Source organism: Talpa occidentalis, unplaced genomic scaffold, assembly GCF_014898055.3.
Source record: "Talpa occidentalis isolate TD23 unplaced genomic scaffold, MPIMG_talOcc4v2.1 talOcc4.15, whole genome shotgun sequence".
Taxonomy (NCBI): Eukaryota; Metazoa; Chordata; class Mammalia; order Eulipotyphla; family Talpidae; genus Talpa; species Talpa occidentalis.
This window is the reverse complement of record NW_023601543.1, coordinates 2,502,742-2,520,685: the sequence shown is the minus strand read 5'-3', so window position 1 is coordinate 2,520,685 and position 17,944 is coordinate 2,502,742. Positions and strand designations below refer to the sequence as shown.

The window sequence follows — 17,944 nt, the reverse complement described above, 5'->3', positions numbered from 1 at the left end:
CAGAAAGCATCATTGTACCCTACCTATTTTTAATTCCCACATTTTATTTAAATCCTGCTATGTTCCAGATAGATCTCGCGGTTGGAAGTACACAGTGAAAGAGACATAGTAAAGCTTCTGTTTGAAGGAACTTTTATTTTAGGGGAAATAGGGGGAAAGATGTGATTTGCAAAACTTTCTCCATTTCTATGCACTGTCAGTTTTTTGGAGTGGCGTGATTTGAAGCCCACAAGTCTTTAACTTTGATGAAGATTCAATTTCTCTTTTTTTGAGATTCTGTTGCTTGTACTAATGGTTTCTTATCCAAGAAACCACTGCCTAACCCAAGAGCATGAAGATTCCTTCTAAGGGTCTCAGCTCTTACATTTCTGTCGCGGAGCCACTTTGAGTGAGGGAAGGCTCCAGCTTCATTCGTCGGCGTGTGTTGTCCCGCTTTCCCGGCACTGTTTGTTGGGAAACCCCCTCCTCCCCAGTTTTCCTGGCACCCTATTGAGAAGCAGATGACTGAAAATGTGGGGTTCATATTTGTGTTCTCCATTCAATTCCACTGGCCTAGGGTTCCTGTCCATCCCGTGTCCGCACCGCCTCTGTTGGTTACTGCAGTTCAGTCATGGTTTTGAAATTGGGTGGTGTAAGACCTCCGCTTTCCTTTTCAAGACGGTTTTTGCAAGTTCCCCTGTGGCTGAGGGGTGGCATGGGCCTTGCTAAAGGCACCCGGAGGCACATCTGAACTCCATTCTTCAAATCGTTTTCCCTAAGTGATGCTAATTCTGGAGGCCATGAAGAAAAGTCGGCTTTATTTCCGGGTGTCCTTTTTTATTTTGCAGGATGTGTGTACGAAGACTGTATCATTGTGGTCTTACATCAATAGCCAGCTTGATGAATTTTCTAATCCCTTCTTTGTGAATTATGAAAACCACGTCTTATATCCTGTCGGTAGCCTGAGTCATTTGGAATTATGGGTAAACTATTATGTGCGATGGAATCCACGCATGAGGCCTCAGGTACGTTTTTGTTCATGTGAAAAGCGTGTTTTTCCTTCCGAGTAGAGCAGAAGGGTGCGCAAGCTTGTAGCATCTCCTCCCAAAGGTCCTCTGCCCGCCCTCCTGGCGCTCAGGCCCTGGGTTAGCGCTGAGTCTTGGCGCCTCTGCCTTCTTCCAGGAGGCTTGGTCAAGCTGCCATGGGCCTTGCCTCCTGGGCTCTTGCCTCTCTGGATGATGGGGGGCGGCGGGAGTGCCAGGGTGCAATCCAACCCGCCTCTCTGGGCTCTTGGGGAGGCAGCGCGGGGCAGGACAGCGGGAAGGGGTCCGCCAGGTGGGGCCGCCGACCCCGCCCACCCGCCTTCTTGTGGGGCTGGCCTGGCACGCCTGCCTCGCGTCTGAACCTGCTCCCTTTCACACCTCCTTGCGCTTACTCTGTCCCGTCGCCTCCCTGCCCGCCACCTCTCTGGGCTGGCACTGCGGCCGCCTCCTGCCGCTAGGAGGCCACTGCCTCTCCTCCCCAGCCTGCCGTGCCCTCCCCGAGCCTCTTCTGCCCCGTTACCCCGGCGCCAGGACGACCACACGCTTGCCCTCCAAACAAGCGTGTTCACAGAGGAAGGGGGTATCCTGGTGTGTGGCTGCTGCCCCCACAGACGATGAGCTTGAAACTGCATGGGCCCAGCCTGATTCAGTCGGGTGTCCCCAGCACCCAACCTGGGGTCCAGCAGTTCCTGGGCTCCTACAGGTGTGGCCTGGTGAGTGAAAGTGCACGAGAGAGGCTGCCTCCGGCTGGTCCCCCTGCAGTCAGCTCTGACTGGCTGCCAGTCACCCGCCCTGAGCTCCCAGGTTCTGCTCAGCAGGCTGCGGTGAGAACATGGCATCTCACCCCTCAGCCTCTTTGTGCCTCGCCACATGCCCTCTTTGTCCTTGGATCAACCCCCCGTGCTCCCCACAGTGAGGCTTGTGTTCGGGGGAGCACTGTCTTCGCAGCGGCGACTCGCAGGCCTGGGACAGGCGCCGGGGCCCCGCTGTCCTTTCGCTAGGGCCCCTGGCAGAGGACGCAGACGGGGGGCTTAGGGGCAGAGCCAGCACCTGCCCTCTGTCAGCTCCCCGACGGGTGCGCGCTGTGGGCTCCATGGGCACAGCACCCCGATCTTCACCAGGCAGGCCTAATCTCTGCCGCAGCCACCAGGAAGATGCGTGCGGAGAGCCGGAAGGCACTGGACGCCGGGGCCCGCAGAGGCGACCGATGGCGTGTGGGGAAGCCCCGCGCGGCCACTTGAACGCGGCGGCCTGCGCTCGCCCTGCGCTCTGGTCTCTGCAGGGCCCGCGTGGCTGCGCTGCATCTGGGGTCATGGGCGCGGAGTTGACATGCCGTCCCCCGGCCGCAGAGGCGCCTGCCCCCCGCACGGGCCCCCTCTGCTGGTGGCGCCCCGTGAGACGCGGTGCCCGGGAAGGCCGTAACCAGCTGTGTCGTCCCCAGATGCCGATCGACCAGAACCACAAGGAGCTGCTGGCCGTGCGCGCGGAGCTGCAGAAGAGGGTGGAAGACCTGCAGCGGGAGGTGGCCACCCGCGCCTCGTCCTCCTCCGAGCGGGGCTCCTCGCCGTCCCACTCGGTCACGCCTGTGCACACCTCGGTCTGACGGCGCCAGAGGCGCAGAGGGACCTGCCCATGGGCCGTCGCTTGTGATGTCTGTTAGGATTAGGCCTGGTGCCCCCGCATCTGAAGGGACTTCCAGCCCCTGACCCGTGTGGTCAGGGCAGCTCCCCCACTGTTGATGCTTCGTGTGTTGTGAGCACTCCGTCTCCCTCCTGTCGGCCGTCTCACAGGCCGGCCGGCCCGTCCACCCCGGCACCGGCTTCCTCTCGAGCCCCGCGCCCCGCCCCTTGGCCAGAGAAGCCTGCGGAGACAGCCGCGTGCTGGGCCTACGGGGTCGCCCACAGCTTCCTGTAGCTCTGGGCTACCGTCGGGGAACTGTTCTGGAATGAAGTATGTGGTGGGGAGGCAGCCGATGGCCTCTGTTCCGCACTTGTTTCCATGCAGGGGGTCCGTGGCCCCAATTTAGTGGCGCATACATAGAAGGTATTTTTTAATAAGAGAAACATACCTTTATTTTCCTATGTCCTCTTAGGGTCAGAATGGCCGCCCGAGCAGGCATCTGCTTGAGCAGACTGCGAGGCACTCTTCAACCCTCGCTCGGGCCCGCCTGTCCATGGTACACGGACGCGCGGCTTGCGGATGGCTGCGTGAGTGGCAACGGCTTTTGTCCCCACCGCGCCTTGGTACTTGCCTCCTGAGGTGGCTGGGCCGTCGACGGCATGACGGAGGGGAACCGAGGGTGCTGGCCTCCCTGAGGCACGCCTGTCCCCTCCTGGGCTGGCTGACGCCCCTGTCTGCCCTTTGCTGCCGCTGCCCACAACGCGGCGCCCCTGCTTCCCACGGCCTCCCGTATGGGAATCCCTCTGACGCCGTTTCCTCCTGCACGTCAGCATTTTGAAGGAGCCAGCGCCCGGCTCCAGTCGCCAAAAGCACGACAGCCTGCCCCTCGGGCCTCTGCTCCTGCTTCCCCAGCTGGGCGCCCTGACTTGGAGCTCTGGGGCCCCCCTCTCTCCAGCCGGGCATTCATCTACACAGGGCCATCCGCTGGCACGAGACCACCCCCTCCTGGAGGCACAGGGTCCACTTGGGGTTGGCACTTGCCGGGTCAGAGCCCAGGAAACTGCCTGGTGGTCAGCGCCTTACGGGGCCCGTGACCTCGTTCAGGGTTTTTACAGTCAGTTACTTAGAATAGATGTTTTTTTTAACTTGGAACCTTCTGATTCTTACAAAGGTTTTTCTGGTATAATTCCGTATTTATTCAAGGTAATTTGATAACCTGAAATCAATTCTCCATTTTTATCACCTGGGGGATTTGTTTGTACATCATCGTTTCATCCTAGTTTGACTTATGTTCCCAGCACATGTGAAAGCTCCTGTCCGCAGGCGCCCCGGACGAGGCGTGCGCAGTGGGGCGCGGGGGCGGTCCCCACGCCCGTGCCCAGGTCTCACTCTGGCGGCCGCACTAGGCCCGTGGGCTTGATCTTCTGCCAGAACCACCCCAGCAAAGCAGGCTCACTCTCACTGAGGTCCGCGCACGGGGGGCACCCCTAGAAACTGCGGCTCCGCTGGGCAGCAGCCGGCCAGACACCCTCTGTCCCCAGGGCAGACGACGTTTCTAAGCCAACCTGAAGTCTAGTTGTGACCCAAGCAATTCCTGTCCTGTCTGTAAGTGTCCTAGAGCGTCAGCCCTTCACGGTTTTTAAAAACTGGTACAATATTGTATTTGCTGCATCTGATGCACCATATTTCAACCTGGAATTAAAATGTTTGCTCCGAAGTCTGTTTCTTGTCTCTATTTCGGTGGACTTTTCCCTTGCGGGAAACTTAGTAATAAAATGTCCACTTAATGTTTACATGTGTGAACTGGGCTTGGCAGATAAAGTGCCTTGTAGGATTTGTTCATGTAGTAAATCAGAAATGCAAGGTAGTAATCACGTGGCTGAAATGGCCCGCGACCTTAACCTGGAGATGTCGTCCAGGCCACGGGAAACACTGGCGGCCCCGAGGTGGGGGTCCTGAGGCCCGGCCCTGCGTCCCAGACCTCCAGGAGGGGCCCAGGTCACCCCCCCATCTCCAGAAGGAATGCAGCCTTTGGGGTTATCAAGGCCTGGAGGACAAAACACCGCTCCCTGCGGGTCACCCTCTTCAGGGCCTGGGGTCCCTGTCCCTCCCTCTCCAGACTGTTCCCAGCGCTGACACATGAGCCGCAGCTGCTCCAGGCCTCGGTGGCCTCTTGCAAAGGGGCGACATGTGGCGGGTTTGAGGACTTGGGGTCCTACCCTCCAGGCCCTGAGACCACCTATCTGCCTCAACAGATGGGCAAATCCTCCTCCAGCTCTGACCAAGGGTGGGGCCGTCGGTCCGGGACAGCTGATGACGGTCCCACTGAGAGGGCGGGAGGCACTGGGAAGAGGCCCGCCTGAGACCTGCGCCTCCCTGTGGGTTCATTTCCTGCACTTGGGGAGGCCACGTTCCCCTGCCTTCAGGGCCCACAGCCTTCAGACACGTGCCCCTGGCCGACCCGGGTGGACCTTGGGGGTGGGCCTGGCCTGCAGCACTACCACTGACCACTCAAACCAGCTGCTGCGAGGAAGTGGTCGGTGGTGGATCTCAGCCTGTGGGGTCTGTGGGGGAGAGGGCCACCCGTGCAGTGCAGGGACACTTGAGCCTTCGGACCTAGGACCCTACCTTCCTGCCTATGTAAATGATGCTTCCAGAAGTGCTCTCTGACAATGCAAATTGATTATGACAGACTCGATCAACCTCAGTGCAGAGGCCCGGATCGAACCGCATGTGGGCCAGAGGGAACATTCCAGGAAGCCAGCTCTGCTGCAGTGCAAACCAGACAGCATCAGCCGGCCTGTGAGGGCCTATCCCGCCTCTCCCCCGTGCTCGTCATCAGAACAGGCTGGGTCCCCAGAGACAGACCAAACAGGTGTATTTCACTAAAACAAGCAATCAGTCTCTCCCCTCAGCCACCCCTCATTTTTACAAGCAGCATGCTGCAGGCCTCAGTCTTCGCTCCTGATGTCTGAGGCTTTAGCGGCAAAACGAGCACGTGGGGGGAGAGGGAAGCCCCTCTCCACCAGCATAAATTCATCTCCAACACAAAAAGGATCCTAAACCTCAGTGGGTCAGCCTGGAGCCCGCGCCGGGGCCCCTGTGGAATCAGATGGGCGTTAGGGCCTGAGAGTCGCGGCTTCTCCATCCTGGCATTCACGTTTACACTTCATAAGGAAAAGCCTGCATCTCGGCCAGCTCCCCGGGAACCCAGGGTGGAAGAGCAGGAACTGGAAGGGTCCTAGGGCAACCCTGGGGGAAATAGGGGGATCCCCGGTTTGAGGCCTTGCCCAAACACTAAACTTGGGCCAAGATCCAAAAGCATGCAGGGAGAAATTAAAACCCCAAAAAAGGTCTTATCGACGAGGGGATTGAGAAGGAGGCGAGAGGTGAATTGGCTGACACGTTCTGCCAGTAATGCCATCGGAGCCGAGACACCAAGGTCAAGTTAAAGCTGGAAAAGCAAAAGAGAGCATGGACGTGTTCAGCCCTTAACCCAGGCCCCAGCAGCCGCCCCCCCCCCCCCCCCCCCGTTTTGGAAGCCAGGTTCATGGCAGGCTAGGAGTTGTAATCCTTGGCACCTGAGATCTGGTCAGCGGGGAGAGGGGATGGGATCCAGGAGGATGTCAAAGGGTGGAGTTTGTTCAGTATCGTTCACTGGCCCGGAGTTTGCTCCTTCCAGTGCCTCTGGCAGAAGGACTGAACCCCCCCCCACCCCCACCCTAGGGCGCGTGTGCGTGGTGGCGCCAGAGGCCCCGTGGCTTGCTCCTTGCAGGGCTCCCAGTGGATGTGGTGCCCTGAGCCCCGAGTCCTGGAGGCCAACGCCGAGTTCTGGAGCAGCACACACACCAAACTCAGACGCCGAGCTCGCGGGAGACTCGAGGAGAAGCGGCGGCATCGAAGGTGAAGGTACGGTGTGGCGGGTGGGCCGCAGGAACGAGGTGCCTCAGATGTGGGAGGACTCGGCTGGCGGCTGCGCGGCCTGGGACGGCAGCGCCATGTAGGTCACTGCAGAGAGAGCAGGGGTGAGCGGGACCCGAATCCACATAACGGCCCAGCTGGGGGGCCCTGGGCCAACTGTTCCTTCCAGGATCCTCTCCCTGCCCACGGCCCCTCAGACCCCCCGGGCCTCCCCTTCCTGGGCTGTCTAATGGCCAAGGGGCCACCGGCAGGAGGACTTGATTTTACTAATTTGTGTTCCTTGTTTACTAATTGAGGTGACGCTGCCTTCTGACAGGACGTAAGGTTCAGGTGTTCGTTGTTGAGAATCAACCTGCGTGTCTACGACGTTCAGGTCTTTGCTAAGAGTCCAAATCTAGGAGGATTTTAGGGGCGCGCTAAGGGCAGTGTAAACCCATCCTCCCCGTGTTCGAATTCACGCAGTGTGCCTGGAGCCCTGGCCTCCCCATGCCCCGGCTGTGGTACCCCAACACCCCAAAGGCATCCCCACTGCTGCCCTTAGCTCCTGACTCAAGGTACACCCAGGTCCTGCCGACTGGCCTGCTCGCTCCCCTCAAGGCCTGCCCCTCCTCCTGAAGCCTTTCCTGGCCACCTTGCTGGCCTTCTGGGGCAACAGGCTGTACCTCCCTTGAGCGGCTGGCCACTGGCGGCCACAGGTGCGAGCAATTGTGCCAACTGCTGCAGAAAGTGCTGGATGGCCCTGAAGCGGGCACTTGGGGGTGGCATGGACCCTGACAATAGTCTCTGTGTTTTAACCAAATTCCCTCTAGCCTTAGGCAGTTTCCAAGCAGCGGTTCTGGGGGTCCAGGTTAAGAGGCCTGTGCGTGTGGGGAACTCTGCACATGCATCTGCTTTCACAGACAGGTGCCCGTGGGCCTGGGGCTCGGCTTGAGCTGAAGCGCAATGAGAGGTGGAGCCCACCAGGCCCGGGAGCCCAGGCCGCGCGTCCAGTGTCGCTGATGTCACAGGGCTGGAGCCTGGCTGGTCACACAGTGCGGGGACCCCCAGGCCCCTGTAGTCCCTGCTCTGGCTGGCAAATCTAGAAACAGCGCGGTGCTCCCCAAGCATGGGGACTCAGCACAGGCCGGCGGCTGAGAAGTCCTCACCTTGGGGCTCCTCGCACACCACGGCTTCCAGGTTCTCTCCCCTCACGTAGTCCGCGCTGAGCCCCTCTGCAGAGGGCGAAGGGTGCATTAGTGAAGACACGGCTCCCAGCAGTGCCCTGCCGTGACCGGGACCTCCTGCCCGAGTCCCACCGCAGCGAGAAAGCGCAGCTCCCGCAGGAACCCCGTGCCTGCGCCGCCCTGCACCGTGGGCCCAAGGGCTGGCCGGGCTCCGGGGGTGCAGGGCGGGCCAGGACAAGCGCGGCCGGGCCCTTCCCTGTGGAGCGGGGCGGGCGGTGGGGCCGGGGAGGCTGTTCTCAGCGCCCTGAGCCACCCGAGCGGGCACCGGACCACGTTCCCCCTCAGGGACGACTGCCAGCGGGCACCCGGGTCCCAGATGGGCCCCACCCCGGGCACCGAGCGCAGCCGTGCTGGCGGGACGGAGGCTGTGGCGGCCGCGTCCTCCATGCGCGTCGGGACGGGGAGAGCTGGAGGCAGCGGGCCCAGTGGGTGTGCGGCGAGGGGCGGGGGGGTGGCGAGAAGCGAGGGCGGAGGTGGGCAGGGCGCACAGCGAGGTGGAGGCCAAAGCGAGGGGACAATAAATAGAGCACGTGGTTACCTTGACCTTCCGCTGCATCTGAAGGCAAGACACAAAGCTTAGGACCCTGCGGTGAGAACTCGCCCAGCGCCCACACCCGGGCTTTCTGCACACGCGCTGGCCCTGGCACTCAGGGCCAAGATGGGGGACGCAGAGTGTCCCCCAAGCCCGGGCCTCCTGGGTGGCAGCGGAGGCCGGGGGCCCTGAGTGCCAGTGGGGACTGGCCATGCTGGCAAGCACCCCGGCTGCCGGAGGCGTCCCGGCGCTGGGTGCCACGCGGTTTCTGCACTCCCTCCCCAAGGTCACTCTGGGTAGAGCCGCTCAGGGGGCTCAGCACCCCACACATCCACAGGCTTTGGAGGCTGATGTGCCCGGACCGGCCCCGCCGAGCGCACCATCCCAGCACGGACAAGCCTATCGTGCCCGGTGGGCCCAGGCCAGGTTGGCAGGGGGCGCTGTGGCCGCGCGGGCCAGGCGCCTGCGCCCACAGGCCGCCCTGGGAGGCTTCCTGGGTGGGTGACCCCATGTTGGGGCAGTGCTAAGGGAGACAAGATGCCGGACATAGCGGGCACGCGTGGGGAGGTGAGTCTGGCTGCCAAGAAAGGCTTCTGTGTCCGCAGAAACAGTGTGAAGATGTGGTGGGAGCGGAAGGATGTGCCTGGAGGCGGGGGCTTGGAGTGCCGAGCGCGGCGGCTGGGCCACGGCAGGAGAAGGGACCCAGGGCGTCCAGCACAGCGATCCCTGTGCTTTCAAACAGGTCCTCTGGCTACGGGGGGAGGGGGGTGTGTTGCCAGCAGGTGTGGAGGGACTGGGGAGCTGGAGGCCTATGGAACCATCCAGACGGAGGAAGAGGAGACCTTGGCCCTGGCCTGGCAGGGGCCACGGCAGTGGGGTGGTGGAGAGGTGGGACCCCAGGATCAAGGGGATGTGGGGGAGAAGACCCAGGGGCTGGTGGGATTCGTGAGGAAGGCCATGAAGATGGGTGGGGACCGTTTACAAATTCCCCAGAGGCTGTGGAGCGCTGGTAAGCTCAGGGAGCGGACGTACAAACAAGGGAGAACTTTTCAAATTTGGGGGACACGCCATGCTCAGTTCCCTTTTGTGTACACCAGGGGTAACGGTGGTGCTAGTGCAAGTGTCTGGGTAAGGAACTCGGCAAGGTGTGGATTTAGCAATGACGTCACTGACAGACTGAACGCTGAGGGTGGGAGGGTGCAGCTCACAGGAGGAGGGTTCCAGAGGGTGAGAGGGGTGCAGTGTGAAGTCTGTGAGGGCCGGGGAGGGACCTGCTGGCCTAGCTGGGTCTGGCTAAGGCTCCCACTCAGGGGGCTACGTGGGCTCAGGTGCCCCAAACTTCTGCAGCGCCATCAGCCTTGCGGGCAGCTTGCATGCAGTGGAGCCCCTGGCCGGGCCCCCCGCCCCAACCAGGCTCAGCCCCCACTGCCCTGCCCGTTGAGGCCCACACCTGAGGCTGCGGCCCCAAGAGGCCACATCCGCATCTGGCTGTCATCAACGACACCCCTGTTTTTGGTTGATTCACTGGCAAACATCGTAGAAACTGTACCGCTTTACACACCGAGGCCTCCGTGCTTGCACCTTCCATTTGCCTTTGCAGGCTCATCCAGCTTGCAAAACCTCACGCCTCTTCGTTTTAGGGAACAAGCGTGAAAATAATGTATTTTCATTTTACCTTAATGCCGCATAGAGACCGCGGGCACACTTCCGACACCTGCTTTGGGCCGCAAGTTGACTTCTCTCACCCTCTTGGTTCCTACTATGGGCTCCCCTGCCCTGCTCTTGGCTCTCAGGTAGAAGGACGTCCCTTCCAAAGCCCCTGGAGGCCCCATCTCCTTGTCTTGAAGATGAGGGGTTCTCAGGGCGGTCACCCATGGGCAGCAGGCTCAGGATGGCATGATGCCTGGGGAGCCCTTCTGACTATAGCTATAGGCCCAGCTCTGATGTCGTTTCTCTTTCACCAAACGTGCTTTGGGAAGGCCTGAAGCCTTCCTTGCATGTGAGCCATCCTGGTGACTGGGGCCTATATACATCTCATTGTTCTGGGGTGAGTGGCCCCCCACAGGCACATGCACATCCTTGCGCCTGGAACCTGGGACGATGACCTTACTCAGAGAAAGAGTCCTTATGGATGTGACGAAGTTAAGGATGTCAAGATGAGATCATTCTGAACTTAGAGGGCCCTAAATTCAATGACCAGTGCCCTCAAAAGAGAGAGAAGAGGAGACACAGAGAGGCCATGTGAAGACCAAGGCAGAGATTGGAGGATGGGGCCCCAAGCTGAGGGATGCGTGGGGCCAAGACTTGGAAGTGGCTGGAGGATCCTCCCCTAGAGTCTCCAGAAGGAACCAACCCTGCTGACATCTTGATCTTGCACTTCCGGCCTGCAGACAGTGAGAAGAACACGTTTCTGTGGTTTTAAGCTCCTTGGGCTCTTTGCTCTTGAGCTGGGCAGGGAGAGTGCTAAGGACAACCCAGCGTCCAGCTCGCTCTCCTGACCCTTTCTGCTCATGCCACTCTACGGCCCAGCATCTGGGCCCGTGGTGGGTCGACAAGGTCTCAAGCAGGGTGACCACGAACAGTTGTGCAGGTCGCACACTGGGATGGGACTCGTACCCGTGGCGTGCTGCCGTGCACAGCTGCGGGGCCGCCTGGGGCGCTGCCCTGGAATGTGGGACCAGAGCAGGAGCTTGGCCGATGTGCCGGCCGATGCCAAGATGGCTGGAGACTTGGCAATAACCACGCTCGAAGCATCGCAGTGCCCCCGTTTTCTAGAAAGGTCAGCTCTAGGATAGAAGGGTGGGGGCCCGGAGCAAGGGCAGGGGAAGTCACAGGTGACGCCCCTAGCTTCAGGCCAGGGGAAGACTGGCCAAGTCGGGCTCTGTCCCGTGACCTGAAAATCACGGACCCTGGCGCGGAAACACCCAGCGAGCCACCAACGCCGTGCTTGTGAGAAGAGCAAGCGCTTGTTCCCCCTCGACAGCACCCCCGGGGTGTTCTGACGTGGGGTGACTATCCCCCTATTTGTGGACTCGCAGCTGGGGCAGGGCCCAAAGCTCTCAACAGAACGCAGCCTGTAGGGGCAGGTGGCTCTCCGGGCCTTCCTGCGTGTCGGAAACATTTCTGATGGACCGGACTGGAAGATTCTCTGGCTCATGGGGGGAAGATCAGGGCGCCCGCGCGCTGGCACCTCAGATCTGACACGGAAGGTTCTGGAGCGGCAGAGCGCTGGCTGACCAGGGCCTCTGAAGACCCGAGCCCCGCCCCGGGGGAAGTCCTGGGCCATTTGGGGACTCTCGGGCTCCTCCTGTTCTACTGGCAGAAAAGTCTCAGGCCACCTCAGGAGCAAGAGCCCAGGGCGGGTCAAGGGCGTCGTGCCCGGCCCTGTCCTCCTCTCAGGAGGGCTGGCCCTGCGGGTCGGCTGAGATCCGGCCCTGAGGGTGTCCCCAGACGCCACTGCCGCGCCGCCTGCCCGGGGAGTCCGCTCCGGACCTGGGCTCGGCCAGGTGGGGCCGCGACTCAGCTCGCCTCACCCGTTTCTGCCCCTTCGCCGCCCGCCGGTGTTCCCGGCGCGGGCCGCACTTACGCTGGATGCTGAAGCAGAACTTCTTCTGCTGGTAGGACACGTAGCTGGAGATGGCGCCCACCAGGGCCATGGCGAGCGCGCTGGCCACGCCGGCGATGGTGCCCGTCTCGGCCGACATGCCTGCCGAGACAGGGAGGGGGCCGTGAGGAGAGGCGGTGGCGCGCACGGCGCCCGGCCCCCAACCGCGAGCTGGCCAGGCCACCTAGATCTCGGGGCGCTGCCATCCCCCGGGGCTCCCTGTTGAGCAGCTTGGGCGGGGCTGTGGAGGCAGCGCCGCTCTCTATAGAGGCCCACACAGCCTTCTGGCGGGCCAGCACCCCGGGGGTCCCCATCTTCACACTCCAGTCCTGACTTGAAGAGTCCCTCTGCCACTGGCGGGGGCGGGGGGTCCCCTGGGCCCGGGTCCTAGTGGAAACGCACCAGATTCGGAACCATCGTTGCTGTCGTACCTGCCATCACCTGCAGAAAGAACACAAGGCTTAGTGGCCGCCGTCACCCCGCGTGGCCACCGGCCCCTGCCCGACAGCTCCCACGCACTGAGCATGTCATGGCCGGGGGGGGGGGGTGGGTGCCCTGGGGCCCCGCACAGGGCAGGGACTGGCCACCGTGGTGGTGGCAGAGTTGGCCTGAGCAGGTGAGCCTGCTCGGTGCTCCCCGCTGCCGTAAGATGTACTGGTTCTCTCTCTGGTTGCACAAACGTGCTTATGTCAAACTTGCTTTAAAAATAAAAGGATGAATGAGCAGCTTACAAATGACTCCAAACCCCGCAGCCCCGGGACCGGCGGCTCACCTGCCAGGGCACCTCCCCCTCTGCCTGCCAACCCCCAAGCCTCTCTGCCCACAACTTCAGTATAGACGGGTCCTCATGGGGCGCCGCAGGATGCACTGATACAGGGGGGCCCTGGTAGGCCTTGGCTTCCAGCTTGGCCTAGAGTTGGGGTTATCCTGGGAACATTAGCACAGGCAGGCTGGCAAGCCCTTGTGCAGACACAGAGACCAGATCAGAGGTGGGGGTGGGGCAGGGAGCATGCTTGGAACCGAACAGGATCCTGGGAGGGTGACTTGTGGCCACGAACTCTACGTGGTCGGACACCCCACACCGCGATACTATCTCATGGGCACGCATGCACGCACGCACAGGGCAACTTCCTTAGCCAGCAGTGCTGACCGGTCACTGGTGCCATCAGGACACTTACTGGCCGTGAGGGCGGCCTTGCCAGTCGCCTCTTCTCATTAGCACGAGGCGCTGTGACAGCCCTCACCAGAGTTGAGGTGGGGCTTGGACTGTGCATGTACCTGGGGCAGGCGGTGCCGTCGAGGGGGCGGGTGTGGGTGTGGAGTCAGGGGCAGAGGGAACTCTGGACTTCTGCTGGATATTGCTGGGAAACTGTGGCTGCTCTGCCCCCAAACAGTGCTCATCTCTATTTAAAAATTGAAAAAGGGGGGTACACGAGGCTCCCTCTGTTCCCTCCGGGGGCCAACCCTGCAGCTCAGCACATCGTGCGGACCCTGGTAGGGTGCAAGTGATTGCCTGCAAAGAAAGAACTGCCAGCTTGTGAGACCACACCCTCACAGGTGTCCTCTGCTGACGTACTCAAGTCTTGGGGTCTCCAGAGAGACGTGAGGGATCCAACCTACCCCTCCCTCACCTCCAGGTGGAATGAAGCGTCGTATTCCCAGGTTAAGGCTGGGTCACAGGGCCCACTGCGACTGGACCCTCCCAAGCCGTAGGTGGCGCTCCGGGGGTGTCACAGGGAGCATTACCAGGGCACCCTGCCTGCGGGCCCTCTGCAAGCCTGCCACCCCAGCTGTACTGGACAAATCCTAGGGCACATTCAGCAAACAGACCGTGCTTCAGCAACGTGAAGGCCGTGCATGACAAACAAGCCTGAGAAGGACCCCCAGGTCCGAGAGGCCAGGGTCTTCCCATGAGGTGCTGGGGGAGAGAGGGGCCCGGAAAATGAGCACTGCTCTGCAGCTGCCAGAGGGAGACTCGTGCACTGCCACGTCATGGGACATCAATGGCAGGAGGAGCCACAGCCCCTCAGTCCATCGGGCAGGCGCCGAGCTGGGAGCCAGGGAGGCCGGCTGAGGGGGCACACAGCCTCAGGTGCCCTGCAGCTGAGCACGCGGCGGGCAGAGACACCCGGTATGGGCCGAAAGAGCACCCTAGACATGGATGGAGCAGAACAGAGAGTCCAGAAGGAGGCCCCGAGGCTACGGTTGGTGGGTTTTGGGCACAGGAACCGAGACAATTCAACGGGCAAAGGACGAGCTTGTCGACGAGTGGCGCCGGACAACTGGCTGCAGAGGGGCAGACTCGGGCCCACCACAGACCAAGGAGCTGGAAATGGGGAAAGACGCACGTGTAAGAGCCAAAGCTGTAAAGCTCGCAGGAGACGACATGGGAAAATTCTTCATGACCTTGAGGGCCCTCAAACACCCAAACACAGGTCCGTACGAGCAAAAATTGAAAAATGGAATTTCATAAAAATACTTTCATTCCTCACACACTTAAAGGGAAAAGAAAAGCTACAGGCGAGAAGAAAATACTTGCAAACTCATAGACCTCATAAAAGATTTATATCAGCTTATATAAAAAATCAATTTTTAAAACGGGCAAAATAGCTGAACAGAATTTACCAGAGAAAAACATAAAAAGATGCGCGACATCGTCTCTCGTGAGGGGTCTGCGAAGGAAGGCGAAATTGGCGCAGTCGCTTGGGACCACAGCTTGCCAGCCTGCCACGTGACCCGGCAGGCACGTCCAGGTATCCCCCCCAAATGGAAGCCTTATGCCTACACAAAAACCTGCAGCTGCGTTTGTGAATCTTTAGGGCAGCCTCAATCACAATCACCAGACCCCGGACGCGAGCCAGGGGCCTTCGAGAGGCGAACGGACAGGGTCCACGCAGACGACGGAACGTCACTCGATGCTGGCAAAGAGCGAGCTGTGAGGCCCGGCGCCCCCCAAACGCGCACTGCTAAGGGAAGGGGCCAGTCTGGAAGCCAGTGCTGTGTGGTTCTGGAGATAGGGCGCTCTGGATGAGGCGAAAACGAAACGGCAGGGACAGGGAACAGATCAGGCTGTGGAAGGGGAGGCAGGCCGCTCTGAGAGGGGAGGGAAGTGTTCCCGGTTCCTAATGCTGTGGGGCCCCCGGAGCTGGGGTGTTGCAGTGTCTACGTGCACACTCTAGTTTGGGGGGTCCCTATCGCTGTGGGGGTCACTATTTCTATAGCAGCAGCAAACCCTAGATCTACGGTGCTCCACAGAGCCTGTGTAGAGGTTTCTGGCCCTGGAGAGGTTCCAAGGTCCTGGAGAGGGCCGCTTCTAATGTGATCGAGGCCGCTGTAGTGTCTTTGGTAAACAGCTGTCAGCTCAGAAGGCAGGTGGGGAAACAAGTTGCCCTCAGCAGCAACAATCCTGCCTGTGGCCTGAGGCCTGAGGCCTGAGGAACAGCCTCTGTGACAGCTCCTGCCACTGCAGGAAAGTAATGTTGGTTAGACTTGCATGGGGCTTACACACTTTAAATATTTTTTTTTAATTATAGGAAACGTACTTGCTTATTATCTAACCATCTAGAAGGGTCACCAGGATGCCTCTGTGTTCATGCAATATTTTTTCTATACATAATTATGCCTTGGTATATATTTCTGTTGATTTTTATAGAAATGGGATCCTTTTTAGAGCAGTTCCTATTTAATATCCTGAATCTCTTTCGCTGTCATGGAATAGTCTAAAACGCCATGTCAATGGCTGTGAAACATGTGACATACCTGGTCATCTGACCAGCTCCTCTAGCCCCCCTCAGCCATCTTGTGCCACAGCATTGAGGATGCAGTTAGAATCATCTGCCACAGTCTACATGCCACCACGGGCTCCCCCACCGCCTATAAGACGTGCGCAAGGGAGAGGCAGAGAAGTCAAAAGCCACAGCAGGGCCACAGCACTGAGGGCTGTGGCCAGCAGGAAGTCATGGGGGCCAAAGAGCAAGTTCAGGGGAGAGGGAGCGGAGCTGCCATGTGCTGGCGTGGCAACGACAGGAGCCATGAGGAGCTGTAACCCAATAACCGCAACTTTCTAGCTGGTGAAAGTGCTGGAACTGGAAGCGGAGGGTGGGTGGTGTGGAAATGGCACCTATAGAGCCAGGGGAAATGATTTCTGGAGAAGAACGTGTCAGCACGTACTTCAGAAAGAGGCTTCAAAACTGGAGTTGAGTGGATGGGCCCAAGCGCTCCGGTGAAGACTAGCTAATTGGGGTTCTTTTCTGCTGGAGACCATCATCGCTTTCAGTATGGTATTTTGTCTCTGCTCACGGCATTAGCGTGTTTGTGAATTTCATCATGGGCTCATCAGGGCCACGTTGCAGTTTCACGCTTGTATTTTCTGCCGGACCCACCCCCCCATTTTCTTTTGCTGACACCTATAGCGACAGAGGGTATAACTTAAGCTAACAACTGATTACTCTTTACAAGAGAAGTTCAAATATGAGCCTAATTAAAGAATTTCCTAACACTTCCTCCTTACTAAAACATGTACTTTTAATAAGGAACCCCCCCACTCCCAGACATGTCATTCAGACTTTCACTTGTGTGTGCCTGCACACCACCACTGCCCTCGTCTCACCATCTGGAAATACCATTTGTCACCCACGAGTAATTGGCTAATTTGCAGGGTTTGCCCTTTAAATGTCCCATGTTCTCCTGACACCCGTGAGCTTCATTTAAAGGCTTTAGAGCCTTTTACTTGAGATGAGACAGTCTGGAAAGCGTTCCATAGGCCACACTGGACTACCACATCCTTCCGCGGTGGGCCCAGCTCCCGCGTGCGATGGTGGCAGGTTGCAACCAGGTACGCCGCAACTTCTTCCACGCACACCCACAACAACCTGCCATCGGGAAGGGCTGCAAGCACAACTCACCATCACAACGTACCATCACCACAGGTGCAATCCAGAACACTCACCATCACAACAGGTGACAAGCACAAGTGACAATCAAAAATTACAACCAGAACCTGTTCGGCCACATGAAGTCTGGCTCGCAATGTCTCCCTGCTAGCATCCAACCTCAACTGGTATTATGGTAAAATGGTAAAGATTTAAATGAGGGCCTCCCCTGGTGGCGCAGCGGTTGAGCGCTGGACTGTGAAGCTGCCCGCAGCCTCTGCAGTGCCGGTTCGATCCCCGGCCACCAGCGAGGGTCCCACATGGCGTGCAGACCCCTCTTGCCGCCTGCTGCTCCCCTCAGCAGTGTACTTCGTCGGTCTGCCTGTTCTGTTCCCCGCTCTGGCTCTGGTGAATCCTCTCACCCTCCCGTGCTTCTGACTGTACCCAGTGCTTGTATAAATAAATAAATCTTTTAAAAAAATTAAATTAAATTTATATTTAAAAATTTAATTTTTAAATTAAAAGGGCAATTTAGGGGGAACCAAAAATATCTGGGGGCAGAGGTGACACTGAAGGGCTAATATGGAACACGTGTGCATCCTTCATGCAGGTTATGGGCCTGGTTGCTGAAACCTCCACACGACAAATTTCAAGGGTGTGTACACACACGCCACACACGCCACACACACACACACACACACACACACACATGCAATGCGAGTATGCAAAATCTGATGGACTCTGAACAAGAGCTGCATTTAACCAGAACACTGCACCAACGTCAGCTCTGTGGTTTAGACAATGTACTGAGACTATTGCAAACGCACTGTGGCCTGACATCATTAGGGGAAGCTGGGTGAAGGGTACCCAGGAATTTTCCTGAGCAATTTCACAACTTCTTAGGAATCGAACTATTTCAAAATTAAAAAAAAAAAAAAAGGATTTTACAGTGAATTTTGCTTCTCTTACCCCAAGGGCGACAGGACCCGGTTTCGGGCTGTTCCCAGAGACCCTGACCCCCAGGGACTGTCACTGGCGTTTCTGCGGGATGGAGACCTTAACCTGTGCAGCACGCGGCCATAGGAGCAGCAGGTGAGATGTGTGGCTTTTCCAAATGGCTTTGTAAACGCTCCCACCACGAGCTGCACGGC

At 59.1% G+C, this 17,944-nt stretch overlaps 2 protein-coding genes across 5 annotated transcripts in view; one reads left to right on the top strand and one right to left on the bottom strand.

Annotated features, from left to right (window-relative positions):
• The window catches only part of MTMR1 (myotubularin related protein 1), a 43,775-nt gene extending 39,398 nt beyond the window's left edge, over positions 1-4,377 (top strand). For both annotated transcript variants that reach the window (XM_037511824.1, XM_037511823.2), the window contains 2 exons: positions 828-1,004; positions 2,464-4,377. In XM_037511824.1, the coding sequence (XP_037367721.1) occupies positions 828-1,004; positions 2,464-2,625 (339 nt within the window). In that variant the 3' untranslated portion in view covers positions 2,626-4,377. The remainder of the gene's footprint in view (positions 1-827; positions 1,005-2,463) is intronic.
• Positions 4,378-6,178: 1,801 nt separating this feature from the next.
• Positions 6,179-17,944, bottom strand: part of CD99L2 (CD99 molecule like 2) — a 43,560-nt gene continuing 31,794 nt past the window's right edge. The window contains exons 6-10 of one of the 3 annotated variants that reach the window (XM_037511825.2): positions 12,325-12,363; positions 11,905-12,024; positions 8,325-8,342; positions 7,709-7,774; positions 6,179-6,650 (exon numbers count right to left, since the gene is read on the bottom strand). In XM_037511825.2, coding sequence (XP_037367722.1) covers positions 6,589-6,650; positions 7,709-7,774; positions 8,325-8,342; positions 11,905-12,024; positions 12,325-12,363 — 305 coding nt within the window. In that variant the 3' untranslated portion in view covers positions 6,179-6,588. Of the gene's footprint in view, positions 6,651-7,708; positions 7,775-8,324; positions 8,343-9,759; positions 10,703-11,904; positions 12,025-12,324; positions 12,364-17,944 lie in introns of those variants that run through there. The other 2 variants (XM_037511826.2, XM_054695505.1) reach the window with 2 other exon arrangements.